Here is a 14,900-nt window from a genome sequence, read left to right as displayed (position 1 = left end):
TTTGTATGTTTACTTTATTTCTTTGCAGTTTACACGCTCAGAGTGCACAACAATTGATATCAGAGCCATGGGAATGATCTTGGTGAGTTTGGTTGAAAGCGGAGCTGCTGCGATATATAGAAAGTTGCGCATGCAACAATAGTGATGATGGAGAGTTGAATTTAAAGTGGAGCTCTTGATGCAAAATCAAGAAAGTTGACGTGATAATTTTCTGAAGAAAAAAGCAAGTTACACCCAAGATGAAGATTAGAGAGATTGATAATTTAAAGGATTCAAGCTCAAGCATGGAAATATGATAATTGAAAGCACCCAAGAATTAGAGGTATATAATGGTTTATGGATTTTGAGTCAAGGTAGAGATTGTTAGAATTATGACTCAACATCCTAGTGGGATTTGAAGAGACCTTAATATTTCTCAATAGTATAGAGAAATATTTCCTATATAAAGTAGAACTTTTATTTTAGTTTTATTCCTAAATTGAGTGAGACTCCTAATTAGATTAGGATTGAAGAAATTAATACTATAAAAAGGAGAATAGTGGAAAGGATTATTTTGCTTTTAACTCAGAGTGAGGCTATTGCCCATTGTAAAAAGGGGTCTTGCCAATTGCTGCAGATTTAGCTCTACACAATGATGAGGGGCTTTTGCCCATTGTAATAAAAAGAGGCTTTGGCTTATGGTAGAGAAAGGACATAGAATTCAAAAGAAATGGATTTTTATCCATTGATGAGAGGGCTTTTGCCCATAGAGTTAAAAACACAATTTGTGGTGTAGTGTTATAATAGACAATTGGTATTAGAGCCATGAAAATGATTTTAGTAAGTTTGGTTGAAGGTGGAGATACTGCGACATGTAGAAAGTCGCACATGCAACAATAGTGATGGTGGAGAGTTGAATTTAAGGTGGAGCTTTTGATGCAAAAACAAGAAAGTTGATGCTGCGAAGATTTTCTAAAAAAAGAAGCAAGCTACACCCAAGATAAAGATTGAAGAAATTGATAATTTGAAGGGTTCAAGTTCAAGCATAAATATGTGATGATTGAAAGCACCCGAGAATTGGAGGTATGCAATAGTTCATAGATTTTGAGTCAAGGTAGAGATTATTAGAATTATGACTCAAAATCCCAGTGGAATTTAGAAAGACCTTTTTCTAATTTAAGTGGGAGAAATATTTCTCAATAGGATAGAGGAATACTTCCTATATAAAGCAGAACTCTTATTTTAATGTTATTCCTAAATTAAGTAGAACTTCTAATTAGATTAGGATTGAGGGAATTAATACTATAAATAGGAGAATAGTGGAAAGTGCTATTAGGCTTTCAACTTATAGAGTGAGGCTATTGGCCATTATAAAAAGAAGTCTTGCCAATTGTTGAGGATTTAGCTCTGCCCAATGATGAGGGGCTTTTGCCCATTGTAGTAAAAAGAGGCTTGGGCCTATGGTAGAAAAAAGACATAGAATTTAAGAGGAAAGAATTTTTGTCCATTTGTGAGAGGGCTTTGCTTATATAGTTGAAGACACTCTTTGTGGTGTAGTATTGTAATAGTAAATATATTGGGTTATGCTCAGAGGAGACTAAAAGGGATTAACTAATGTATTTACTATGAACAGTTTGATGTAGTATGGATTCTCTTGGGTATAATTGGGTTTATGGGTAGTATAGCTTTAAGCTTGTAAATTGATGATTATTTATTGATGATAGTAAAATGTAGTCCTATGTTGAGAGGGTGAACCACATAAATATTGATATTTTGCTTTATTTCTTTACAGTTTACACGCTTATGCAGTACATAATAGAACGTCATTGAATTGCCAGATAACATAGGGGATTTAGAATTACTGGAGTTCCTTTGCATAAATGCAAATGGAATGAAAACATTACCATCCGCCATCAATCAACTGAAAAATTTGGTAGACTTGGGCGCGTGGTGATGTGAAGGTTTGGCATTGATTCCTTTGAAAGGTTTGTCCTGTTCATGGAGGATTGATTTACATGACAATGGTATATTAGAAATTCCCCAGAGTATTTGTGATTTAGTGTCATTGTTACATTTACATTTAGGTGGAAACAATTTTGAGAGCGCACCTGCAAGCATTAAAAAACTGCCGAAGTTGAAATATCTCGGATTAAATGATTGCAAGAGACTTAAATCTTTACCAGAGCTTCCATGCTTAGAAGACAAAGATGAAGACTTATTATATGAAAACAAAAACAATAACGAAGAATCATATCTTGACTTTCATAATTGCATCAATTTGGACAAGGATGTATGTGAGAAAGTAACGGAGGACGTATTTGTAAAGCATCTGTTGCAACACAAGGTATGCTTCCTTCCTCATGCATTTCCTCAAGTCCATTAACACAAGCTATGAAGTTTCAATACATTACTGATAAAATATTAATAATTTCATGTCAATGAAGAGGAGAAGAAGAAGAAGAAGAAGAAGACAATAAAAGGATCCAATGATCTCATCAGGATAAAATAAGCTCCGTTTGTATGCTTGAAAGACGACAATGACTATGAAATAGACGACAATTACTATGATGATAAAATAATCTCTTATTTTACTATTGAATTTCATTTATTGAATTTCACTTATTGCTCGATGAGCAATGAATTCTAAAGTCTTTGTTGCATTTATCTCCTTCATTTTTTCCATCTATCTGTGTGAGCAACAAAATTGCAAAGAAATTCAATTCGAGGACTACAGAAGTGAAGTTCTAGCAAACACACAGAGGACAAGAACTAGAGAAGCAATACAAGCAAGCAAATAATGCAAACCAAGACATTGTGGCTTTGCATTAAAAACAATTGCTCACTCACTAGTTAGTAGTCTGCAGCTTGGTTGGTTAGACGCAGAACTGGAATTTAAAGCAGATATTAAATTGCGGATCCCAAGGATTCCTTTTAGTTTACCTCTCGGTTTTATCTGGGCATGAAAATTCCCACCAACCTATTTCTTAAAGTTTTATATGGCTGCCCTTATATTATTCTTTGTTAGGCTTTCTTTTTTCAAGAGCTTTTTTATTTTTAGGTTTTCATTTGTTGTAATTCTATTGCCTTATTTAATATTTAATTTAATTTAAAAGCTTTATTAATTCGAATGCTTAATTTTTTTAATTATTTGCTTTTAACTGAATTTCTAAACGAAAATCATAAATATAAATTTACTATTCCTGATTTAAAATAATCTTATTTCATCATGAAATACTTATTTTTGAAGACTAATTAATTAAATTTTTGATTTAGATAAAATTTACAGCCTCTTGGAAATTTGAAACTGATGGACCTCGGCCACTCTAAGGACTTGATCAGAATTTCAGACTTATCTAATGCCACAAATATTGAGTTTTTATATTTAAAGGGATGTAAAAGTTTGGTTGAGATTCCCTCATCTCTTCAAAATCTGATCAAGCTTACTGATCAAGATTACGGTAAGGCAACTTTCAAAGAAGATTCAAATCCCTCCGCATTTTTAAATATCATAAGGCAAGACTATATTAGTCTCATTAGAGAGATGAAAGAGGGGAAAGAAATTTTAGAAATTCTTTCCAACGGATATCAAATGGGTAACCCTAAAATAATGGGTTACTTATTGGGTTGACAAATATGAGTAGAAATCCAAAAATTAATAACACTTCTAAAAATAATGGCTAAAATTAAAGAGATTGTAGCAAACAAACTCACGGCTTCAGGCTTCAAAACTTTCAATTTCTTCTCTCTGTTAACCGTCCGTCGACTACAATTGTGATTACAGAAGGGCTTATCGACGGACGGAGGAAGTAAGAGGCGAGGAAGTCCGATTGACGCCGGGGATGTCATGGTTGGCAAGGGAGAGTCGCTGTTCGCCTTCTTCTCCCCTTTTTTTTCGCATCCTTGGTGAAAAGAAACAATGAAACAAGGCTGAATTCGAGGCAAGGAAGGGTTTCTAGCTAACTACAGCTGTAACTCACCTGTTGTTAGTTGTTAGATCTGTTGAGAAACGCGGGAATCCATCTCTTGCTCTGCTTTAGATCTTTCCAGCACGCACCGTTTTACTTATGCTTCTCCGCACCGTTTCTTCATTTTGCTTTGTCAGCTCAGTTCTTTTCTTTTACTTCCATTCATTTTCTATATGCTGCGTTTCATAATAAATACTTATCATTAATCCATTAGTTTTGTTTCTTAGAATTTTTGTTGACAAAAATGAGCTCTTTTATTTGTGGAATTTCAATCGCATGATGACTTTTGTCTTCCCTCATTCGTTTTCCCCAACAATAATATGTTCCTTCTGGGAAGGTGCTTCCAATCATGCTGTATGCCTATAAATTTTTATTGCGTCAAAGCAGTTTTCCACACGCAAAAAATATACATCTCTGGTATTTGTTTTGTTAATTACCTTGTTCAAACTCAGTTCTCACGGGAAATATTGTTCAAACTCTGCTTGCAAAAAAGCCTTCTACCACGGCTTCTACGTCTTCTACTCCTCCAGACATGGCTTCTACTTCTTCTACTCCTCCAGATCAGTACAAGAAATGGGATGCTTTCATTAGTTTTAGAGGCAAAGATATCCGTAAGGATTTTCTCTCCCATCTCTTGAAAGCTTTGTTTGGAAAACAAATCAAAGCCTTCTTGGATGAAAACCTTGATAAAGGAAAAGAGATATCCAGTTCTCTCCTCGAAACAATTGAAGAATCATACATCTCAGTGGTGATATTCTCTGAAAATTATGCAGAGTCTCCATGGTGCTTAGATGAGCTCGTGAAGATACTTCAATGCAAGAAAACATTAGGACAAATAGTCCTACCAGTTTTTTATCGTGTAGATCCAACTGATGTTCAAGAGCTGAGAGGGAATTTTGGAGAGGCATTCTCTCAGGCTCAGCATGGAGAAGAAGTAAAAAAGGTGGAGGAATGGTGCCATGCTTTGAAAGAAATCAGCAACTTAGCAGGATGGGACTCACAGTCACGGAATATCAAGTAAGTTAATTAATATTTTTTTAACGTTTTTATTTTAATTATTATTATTATTATTATTATTATTATTATTATTATTATTTTAAATTAGAGATAACTTTAGTCCTAATTGGATACATGATGAATGGCTCTATTTCATTGATGTATATCTTAAAAAGAAATGACAACAATATATATACAAATATTTAATTGGATACTATTTGTTTGTTTCTTATATATGTTTTCTTTTTGGAAATAAATCTATTTATTCATATTTTATATTAGTAAGAATAATAATGGCGGTTTTTTCTTTTGTTTTTGGGTGTAAACAAATTGCTAAAAGTTAATCTGAATATATATAATGGTGAATTTGAAAATAAATCACTTAATTATTAATTTATAATTATTTTTTTAATATATAAATGGAATAGTCAAACTCGAGACATCCTCACCTCTTACATTGTTAAAAGTCTAAGAAAATTAACTAGACTACCCTTATTTGGCATATGTTAAAATAATTGATTATGATATTACATCATATTTATCATAGTTTTTAACATATGTGCCCTCAACATATAATATATGAATTTTTTAGAATATTTGTGTTTTACCTTTATATTGAGGTTGTTATTTTAATTCATGTATCATAAATACTTGATTATATGCATAGATACTTTAACCTTTATATATATATATATATAGATGAAAGAAATATCAATATATAATGACAAACTGACTTAAAAAATCTAAATATTTGTATTTATTTTTTTATCTAAATTTTTTAATTTTAGACAATTAAATCAAACCTTTCAAGACTAAAAAAATTTTATTTGGCGCTCAAATTTTATCCCTGAATTGTAACTAGAAAATTACAATTTAGTTTTTAAAATTTGGTAAAATGAAGTTTAAATTAAGGGAATAAATTGTAAGTTTTACTAAATTTCAAGATGAAATTGCGTAGTTTTGAAAATATAAATTGTAAGGTTTTGCCAAATCTTGGGATAAAATTGTAATTTATTAAATTTTAATTTGAGTGTTCAATAATTTTTTATTTAAAAAAATTTAATTTAATCATTTAAAATTAATAATTTTGGATAGAATGAGTAACAAATTCAAATGTTGGATTTTTTTTTTAATTCAATAACCAATAAATTAAAGAATATGCCATTTGGCTAAATCTTAACGTTTCCTTATTGAACGAGAAAATGAAATACTAATTCCAAAATCAAAAGGAAACGGCATCTTGTGGGCAAATACATAACATAAATGATGTGATCGCTACACATTGTCGGTTTGTCACATTCTAAGAATAATATGGCAAAAATTGGGGCATATAATTAAAAAGAAAAAATTAATGTTTAGCTAAAGTTAAAAACTCAATGCTTAATTAGATTGCTTGCAAATTGAAATTCTAAGATGAATCTTTAGATATAATACAAAAATTCTTACATACATCTAAGTGCATAACATTCAATAGAAAATCAGTGTATCATTAGTTCAGATAGCACATACCATAATTTAAAATAAATTTCACCATGATCAAATTCAAATATAAACAGTGTTAATATCAAATTTAATATCAGTATCTTATTTTTCTAAATAGAAATATATATATTGATTGCATGTTATTTACTTAGAAGTATGACTTACTAACATTTCTTTTTCATATATAATCAGGTCTGAGTCCGAACTAGTTGAGGAAATAGTAAATGTTGTTTTGGAGAAATTAAATGACACCTTTAAAGGTGATTATGAGAATGATGATTTAATTGGAATTGAATCACGTGTGAAGAAAATGGAAGAATTATTATTTTCTGAATCAGTAAATGATAAACGAGTTGTAGGAATTTGGGGGATGGGAGGTATTGGAAAGACAGCTCTTGCTGAAGAAGTATTTCATCGAATCAAGGCTAAATTTGATAGTCACTGCTTTGTTGCCAATGTTAGAGAAGAAATAATGAAGCAAACATCAAATGCTTTACGAGATAAAATCTTTCATCAATTGTTAGGAGAGAAAGATGGATATATAGATACACCTCATTTGGGGGCTTTCATGAGGAGAAGACTTCAAAGTAAAAAAGTACTCATTGTCTTTGATGATGTAGATGATCCAAACGATTTAAAGTTTTTAGGTGGAATTTGTGATTGGTACAATATGGGAAGTAGAATAATTATAACCAGCAGGGATAGGCAAACACTTATAAATGTTTGCCTTGAGAAGTGTATATATGAGGTTAAAAAATTAATTGATCGTGAAGCTCTTCGTCTCTTTAGCTTATATGCCTTCAAACAAGATCATCCCAAAGAAAGATATGAGAAGCTATCGGTGATGGCAATAAGATATGCTCAAGGCAATCCGTTGGCTCTTAGAGTTTTTGGCTCTAATATGTATAAAAAGGGTATAGAAGAATGGGAAAGTGAGTTGAAAAAACTGAAAGAAATTCCTGATTTGAACATTCAAAATGTCCTGAGAATAAGTTATGATAAACTAGATCGTCATAAAAAAAACATATTTCTTCATATTGCATGTTTCTTTAAGGGGGAGCCTAGAGGTGATGTTGAGAGAATACTAGATGCTTGTGGTTTATCTGCAAGAAGTACAATAAGTTGTCTAATTGATAAATCTCTCATAACCATTTCATCAAACAATGTTGTTGGTATGCATGACTTGTTGCAACAAATGGGCAAGGAAATTGCTTATGAGGAATCCAAACAACCTGGAGCAAGCATCAGGTTATGGAATTACAATGATATTTGTCGTGTATTGTCAACAGAAACGGTGAGGACTAAATTAGAGCAGTTTCTTGTTTCATTTTTCTCATATTTGAGTTTTGTAAGAACTGTAGTTCTCATATGGAATTAAGTGGCAGATAATAATCTTTTGTTGTTATTTTATTAGGGAACTCAAAATGTTGAAAGCATATTACTTGACATGCATGAGGTGAAGGATAATTTGGTGCTAAGTTCCACAGCCTTCAAGAAGATTTACGCTCTTAGATTCCTCAAATTCTTCAATGTTTCTAATTCCGGACAAGGACAAGTGCTGCTTCCTAGCAGCCTTGAATTTCTACCAGAAGGGCTAAGATATCTTTACTGGGATAGATACCCTTCGAAGTATTTGCCTTTGAAGGGTTGCACAAAATATCTTGTAGAACTCCACATGCCTAGTAGCAACCTCAAAGAACTTTGGAACGGAGATGAGGCAAGAGTTATTGTGAGTATATAAAATTTAGCCACATTTTTGTGAAGTTAATTAGCAACTGCTTATTTTATTGATATTTTCATTACAGGATCTTGGAAATCTGAGACTTTTAGACCTCAGAGACTCTTCTGAGCTGACCAGAGTTCCAGACTTGTCTAGCGTCCCAAATCTTGAGTTTTTAAGTTTGAGGGGTTGTTTAAGCTTGATTGAGATTCCTAGCAGCATCTGCAATCTGAAATCTCTTACACTCCTTGATATCTCATTTTATCAGAATGTCAATGGATTGCCAGAGAACATAGGGAATTTAGAATTGCTGCAGGAACTTAATATATTTTCAAGTAGAATAAAAGCATTACCATCCTCCATCAATCAATTGAAAAATTTGGTAGACTTAAATTGTGGTTTATGTGAAGGTTTGACATTGCCTCCTTTGACAGGTTTGTCCTGTTTGCTGGATATGTCTTTAAATTACTCTGGTATATTAGAAATTCCCCAGAGTCTTGGGTGTTTAGTGTCATTGACATACTTACATTTAGCTGAAAGCAATTTTGAGAGTATAACTGCAAGCATTAAACAACTATCTCAGTTGGAAACACTTTGGTTAGATGGTTGCAAGAGACTTAAATTATTACCAGAGCTTCCCTGCTTAGAAAGATTGCATGCATCGGGTTGCACATCTTTGGAATCTGCATCAACTTCATTCCTTTTCACAGAACACGAAGTCGAATATAGAATTGCAACTTTTCTTGAATTTCGTAATTGCATCAATTTGGATAAGGAGAAAGTAATGGAGGATGTATTGGAAACGCATCTGTTGAACGATGAGGTATGCTTCCTTTTCTCAGGTGTTACAAGGATCATCACGATAAGTTTGGATTTTATTTTTCATAAAATAATGAATGATTTTCATGTACAGATTGTAGAATTATGTATACCCGGGGATGAAGTGCCTCAAAGGATGAGATATAAGAACCAGAGAGGATCTTCACTCTCATTCACGCTAGATAAGCCAAACTTGATTGCTGTTTCTTTATGCCTTGTTTTTAATCCCAAAAATCATTATTGTGATTTTGTTCTCCTTACTTGCGAAGCCCAATTCATTGATAAATCTGGACATAACAGTGATTTCGTTTTTGATTTCCCTCATTTATTGGCGGTTGATGGGTTAGAATCAAAACATGTGTGTCTTTGGAATAAATTGTTCAACATGGAAGACAGTTTCGTTGAGGCCTCATTTCAGTTCTGCCTTTACAAGTACTCATCCTCACTTCAAGGTGCGGGTCCATATACCGAGGGTATGATTAAATGTGGGGTACATCCTATATATGTTCGAGACAAATGTTGGTTGCAGAGATAAAAAGAGAATTAGAAATCAAGAAGATGAGGAAGAAGAACCTTCTCCCCTTAGATTGAAACAAGACCAAAAACCTTACAACAGGTAAAGGAATTTCTCATAATTTATTTACTCTTTTTTGAAATATAATTTATTTACTCTTACAAAGTACTTGTAATCTTTTGCAGCACTACCACCACGGCAGAGTCTTCTTAGGTGTTTGAAGGTTAGACATTAAACAATATCTTCTGGATTTCATTTATTAATAAAATTTTGCTTATAAGATAAATTGTGCTGAATTATAAATTTTGAATAAACACCACAGTCAATCCATCTAAAAAATCAAAAGCATCCACAATCAAAATGAAAAAAGTCTTATATAAAGTGAATAAAACTCTTGCTAGGGGAGAGAATAAATAAGAACTAAAAGACAACATTTCCTGTCTTGGTTCGGTGTTGCAGACAACGATCTACAAGGACCTATAAAGGCCAGTTCGACATTTTTCCGGTCTCTAGTTTCTTCGGCAATCCAGGACTGTGTGTTTCAATTGTACAGCAGTTTTGTTGTGATTAAACACAAACTACCAATCCTATTCTTGAAGAATCCTCAAATAACCCGCTTGTTTTTGGACTCATTCCTGGACTTGCTTTTGATTTATTGTTGGATCTACAACTGGGTTACTCTACAACCGATGTTTCGCATCCTTGGTGAAAAGAACAAGGCTGAATTCAAGGCAAGGAAGGGTTTCTAACTAACTACAACAGTAACTAATCTGCTGTTAGATCTGTTGAGAAATGCGGGAATCCATCTCTTGCTCTGCTTTAGATCTTTCGAGCACCGTTTTACTTATGCTTCTCCGCACCGTTTCTTCATTTTGCATTGTCAGCTCAGTTCTTATCTTTTAATTACTTCCATTCATTTTCTATACGCTGCATTTCATAATAAATACTTATCAATAGTGTATTCATTTTTCATAAGTATTTAAAAGTAAATTTTACTATTTTTTTATATTTATATTTATCTTTATCCCTTTCCTTGTTCTTTGAACTTTTGGCACTTCTGTTTTCTTCTCTCTAAATTATTTATTTAATGGACATTTTGCACATTATTACATTTTTCTACTCTCGCATATTAAATAAATAAACAAATATAAATAACTCCACTAAATATGAAATGGTTGAAATATATAAGGTGGAATATTCTATGCAGTAAAAAAGTTCAATCAAGAGTAGACAATCGTTGTTTACACTTCAAGGGAAAGTAGCATAAAATGGCTCCATGTGCCGGTAGGGACCTTGTTTGGTGTATTGAGATCCGATTGTAAAGACAAAGGTTGGTTTATTGAGAGACTTGAAGTTCCATGCCTGGTTTTGTGATCGGGTGTGTCGCTTTTTTGTTCTTGTGCGTTTCATTAATATCATAAAAAAAAAAAAAAAATTAAATATGCAATTCATGCTCTATCGATCAAAATATACATACTTTTATTTTAACATAATTTAACAATATATTGTTAATATAATTAAAGTAATAAATTTTATTTTATATTTTCCAAAAATTCCCTTCATTCACATTAATTCACTAAAAAAATAATTATTTTATGAATTTTGATATTATGTTTTTAATATATGTCTTTAATTAAAATTAAATCTTTAAATTTCATAATTTTAAAGATGACTCAATGAATATTATTCGTTTTTTTTCCTTATCAATATTATTAATTTAAAGCTTATATATATTGACAAAGTGATATCTTTCTTTAATTTGCTTCTATTATGTAGCTATTTTAATATCTGCATAGTTTTAAATCTATGACTTTGTACCTTTTTGTAGCTAAATACTTTGTTGACCTGTTCCTGGTATTAATCATTCCTTCAGTTTATTTTCCTTCACAGAAAGTGCATATGGTGTTTCCAGTTATCTTCATTTTCTTTCTTTGTTTAATTTACATCATTTCTACTCTGTCTCAGAATAGTTTATCGAATTATTAATCTATAGTGTTTTTGCTCTCTTTACCAGCTTCAAATTCAGTTGCACGACCCTTCTTTTATCACTTATCATGGCTTCTACTTCTTCAACCCGTCCCAGCTATGATGTTTTTATTAGCTATAGAGGCAAAAATATTCGAGATGGTTTTGTCTCCCATCTCTTGAATGCTTTCCAGCAAAAACAAATCAATGCCTTCTTGGATGAAAACCATTGTAAAGGAGAAGATATCTCACCAGCTCTCTTGGCAACAATTGAAGAATCATATGTCTCAGTAGTGATTTTCTCTCAAAATTATGCCGATTCTTCATGGTGCTTGGATGAGCTTGTGAAGATACTTGGATGCAGGAAAACATTAGGACAATTAGTCCTACCAGTTTTTTACCATGTAGATCCAACTGATGTTCAAGAGCTGGGAATTTTGGGGAGGCATTTACTATTGCTAAGCATGGAGAAGAACTCAAAGGCTGTTTAGACAGGGTGGAACAATGGTGCCATGCTTTGATGGAAATAAGCAATATAAAAGAATGGGATTCACGGAATTTCAAGTAATGCACTTAGTATTTTTTAATATTCTTATTTTTGTTATATATATATTGCTATCAATTTGGATAAAAAAGCATATTAATTGTCTATTACTCAAAAGTGAGTCTACCATTAACTTACTAGCATTTGTTCTTCATATGTATCAGGTTTGAATCCAAACTAGTTGCGAAAATAGTTAATGATGTTTGGGAGAAATTAGGTTGCTTCTCTTCAAGTGATTCTCCCATTGACAACTTAGTTGGACTTGAGTCGCCTGTAATGAAAGCGGAATCCTTATTAAGTATTGAATCAACGGATAATAAAAGAGTCATAGGAATTTGGGGTATGGTAGGTATTGACAGGACAACTATTACTAATGAAGTATACAGTCGAAAACTCATACAAATTTGATAGTTAATGTTTTGTTGATAATGTCAAAGAGCATATGAGAAAACAAACATCAATTGCTTTATGCGATAAAATCATTGAGCAATTTTTAGGGTAAAAAAATTTACCTATAAACACACCTCAGTTACCTGCTTTCATTAAGAGAAAACATCGTAGTAAAAAGGTCGTCAACGTTGTTGACGATGTGGATGATCCAAACCATTTAAAGCTTTTAGCAAGAGATCATGATTTGTATCATAATGGAAGTAGAATTATTTTAACTAGCAGAGAGAGACATTTGCTTAAAAATGTTTGCGATGAGGATTATATATATGGGGTTGAAAAATTAATTTATGATGAAGCTCTTTCTCTTTAGCTTGTATGCTTTCAAACAAAATCATCCCAAGAATCAATTTGACCTGTTCCTGATGCTAGTCGTTCTTTCAGTTTATTTTCCTTCACAGAAAGTGCATGTAGTGTTTCCAGTTATCTTCATTTTCTTTCTTTGTTTAATTTGCATCATTTCTACTCTGTCTCATAATAGTTTATTGAATTATTAATCTATAGTGTTTTTGCTCTCTTTAGCAATTCTTGAAAGTAATCAAAATGGATGTATGAGAATATGGGAAAAAAAAATTACAAGTTTTGGGTAGAATATTTAATTTGAAATTGGACCTATAAATGGGATTATAAGTTTTGCGATTGAAAATTTAATTTTTAAAGAGTTCAAGGAGTAAAGTGAAATTTTTTTTAAAATGACTTGCTTGCTGCTTTTTCTTCCGCAAAATAAGGGAACGTGAAAAAAAAAAAATAATAAGAAAAAAAAGAGGAAAGAAAAGAGGAACAGTCAAGAATCGGGAAAAAGGTGGGAAAGGGAGGAGATTTGGCCAAGCCATGACCTAGACCTTGAACACCCAACAAATTTTTCGGTGGAATTTCCCTCTTATCATTGTCCATTTTCATCTCTAATAGCATTCCCTCACCCTTAATTGTCCATAACCAATTGATTCACCGCAATCTCCACCTGAAAACACTAAAATTGAAGGAGAGAGTTGTGTGGCTGTCATATTTTCCCCTCCAATTTCTAGTGCAGCCCATTCCACTCTCATCGCTATATGTACCAATGAAACCTCTCTAGCCATTAGTTCAAGTGAAAGAGAAGAGAGAAGGGAAAAGTGGAGGAGTACGAAGACAGGGAGAGGCAAGAGGAAAATTTCTGCAACAACAATCCACCAAAGATTTGGTTAAATTCTCAACAAAAGGAACCCATCTAAGTCAAGGGAAGTGAGGGGGAAATTCCAAAACTCAACTCAGATTGGATTATTTCCTTAACCCAATTGTGAGTTTTCTTCATATTATATATATAAAAAAAATCTTTTTATGTATTGTTTAATTTGCGTTTGCTTTTTTCTATTTTGTTGATTAGATTTCAAAAGTAGGATCGTGATGTACAATTTTCAATATATTTTTTTTTCATAGAAAAAAAAAGGTTATTGTTTGATACTGTGGTAGAGCTTTGGAAAATATCTCTGTAAATAATTGTTCAAAAAGTCTTGTTCTGCTTAATGTTGTTCAGGTTTTGCTAGCAACAAGCACTGTAGAACAAAAAGACTAAATGATAGAAAAAAAAAATTATTGGGAGGACTAGTTTAGTGAAATTATGAAAGCATCAAAACTTCAATGCCATCGATTATGGAGTATGCCATATTTCTGCTGTGTTTTTGGCTGGTTTTGTTTGAGTTTAGTTGTATTATAATTGCAATTTTTCTCATGCTTAAATACAAGACAAACATTTGCTCTTTGAGGTGTAGTGGCTATTAAACTTTCTTATTAATGTTGCAGCTGGTTGTTAATTTTAACAATGTTTATATTTTATTAAAATACCTTCTTTCCATTGGTTTTGCATGGTCTTTTTCTGATCTATCATAAATAATGCTACTTTAGTAGACTATGGGTGTGCTCTTTTAAGTTAAATCAGTAACTTAAAGAATCTAGAAACCCTAAAATATTTGAATGGATCTACATGATCAAGATATCCCCTGAAATGATCTGTTTTCTTCGTTTCTGTGCATGACATATATTGATGAATGTGAATGAGGCTTAGGCTAATACAAAGTTATTCAAATGCATGCATAAAGTTATAAAGAATTGAACTAGCCTATTGCAGCTCATTTCTATGACCTAAATATCTTGAATTTTGAGCAAGAATAAGACATTTCAAACCAGGTTATACTCTATAGAAGCACATGTCAGTCTTTCTTTTAATCCATTTTGGCAAAGTTTAAAGTAATCCGGGTCTAGTTTTCATGATTGACCTTGGTGATAATAATTAATCAGTAGTTATACAATGAAACTACAGTAAATGTTCTATATGAGCTCATGTAGTGAAATATGAATTCTTGTCTTTGTAATTTGTTATTCCTACATGTATCTTTCCTGGCCCTGCTATGGTGGTAATGGACTTGATTAATTCTAGTAAATTGCTTCTCTTGCGTTCACATTCTCATAAGTGAGATATATATCTTCTAAAAA

General features: G+C 32.2%; 4 protein-coding genes across 7 annotated transcripts in view; all 4 read left to right on the top strand.

Moving 5' to 3' along the window:
• Window positions 1-4,322: 4,322 nt before the first annotated feature.
• Window positions 4,323-6,895, top strand: LOC131172690 (putative disease resistance protein At4g11170). The gene is made up of 3 exons (XM_058134200.1): window positions 4,323-4,961; window positions 6,615-6,799; window positions 6,885-6,895. The coding sequence occupies exons 1-3, from the start codon at window positions 4,477-4,479 to the stop codon at window positions 6,893-6,895; spliced, it is 681 nt and encodes a 226-aa protein (XP_057990183.1). The 5' UTR covers window positions 4,323-4,476.
• Window positions 6,824-10,432, top strand: LOC131172663 (disease resistance protein RPV1-like). Of its 2 annotated transcripts, XM_058134123.1 has the most exons (6): window positions 6,824-7,716; window positions 7,837-8,151; window positions 8,228-8,965; window positions 9,056-9,577; window positions 9,661-9,698; window positions 9,935-10,432. In XM_058134123.1, the coding sequence occupies exons 1-4, from the start codon at window positions 6,895-6,897 to the stop codon at window positions 9,494-9,496; spliced, it is 2,316 nt and encodes a 771-aa protein (XP_057990106.1). In that variant the 5' UTR covers window positions 6,824-6,894; the 3' UTR covers window positions 9,497-9,577; window positions 9,661-9,698; window positions 9,935-10,432. The 2 variants fall into 2 exon arrangements, with proteins under 2 accessions (XP_057990106.1, XP_057990107.1); XM_058134124.1 differs by lacking the exon at window positions 9,661-9,698.
• A 1,097-nt stretch (window positions 10,433-11,529) lies between these two features.
• Window positions 11,530-11,931, top strand: LOC131172689 (disease resistance protein RLM3-like). Its single transcript, XM_058134199.1, has one exon. The coding sequence runs from the start codon at window positions 11,530-11,532 to the stop codon at window positions 11,929-11,931; it is 402 nt and encodes a 133-aa protein (XP_057990182.1).
• Window positions 11,871-14,900, top strand: part of LOC110661613 (disease resistance-like protein DSC2) — a 5,446-nt gene continuing 2,416 nt past the window's right edge. The window contains exon 1 of one of the 3 annotated variants that reach the window (XM_058134138.1): window positions 11,871-12,004. The gene's annotated coding sequence lies outside the window, so the exon portion shown is untranslated. Of the gene's footprint in view, window positions 12,005-13,173; window positions 13,708-13,731 lie in introns of those variants that run through there. The other 2 variants (XM_058134139.1, XM_058134140.1) reach the window with 2 other exon arrangements.

Source organism: Hevea brasiliensis, chromosome 14 (genome assembly GCF_030052815.1).
Source record: "Hevea brasiliensis isolate MT/VB/25A 57/8 chromosome 14, ASM3005281v1, whole genome shotgun sequence".
Classification (NCBI taxonomy): domain Eukaryota; kingdom Viridiplantae; phylum Streptophyta; class Magnoliopsida; order Malpighiales; family Euphorbiaceae; genus Hevea; species Hevea brasiliensis.
Note: the sequence above shows the minus strand (reverse complement) of the source record. Positions and strands in the feature narration are given on the sequence as shown.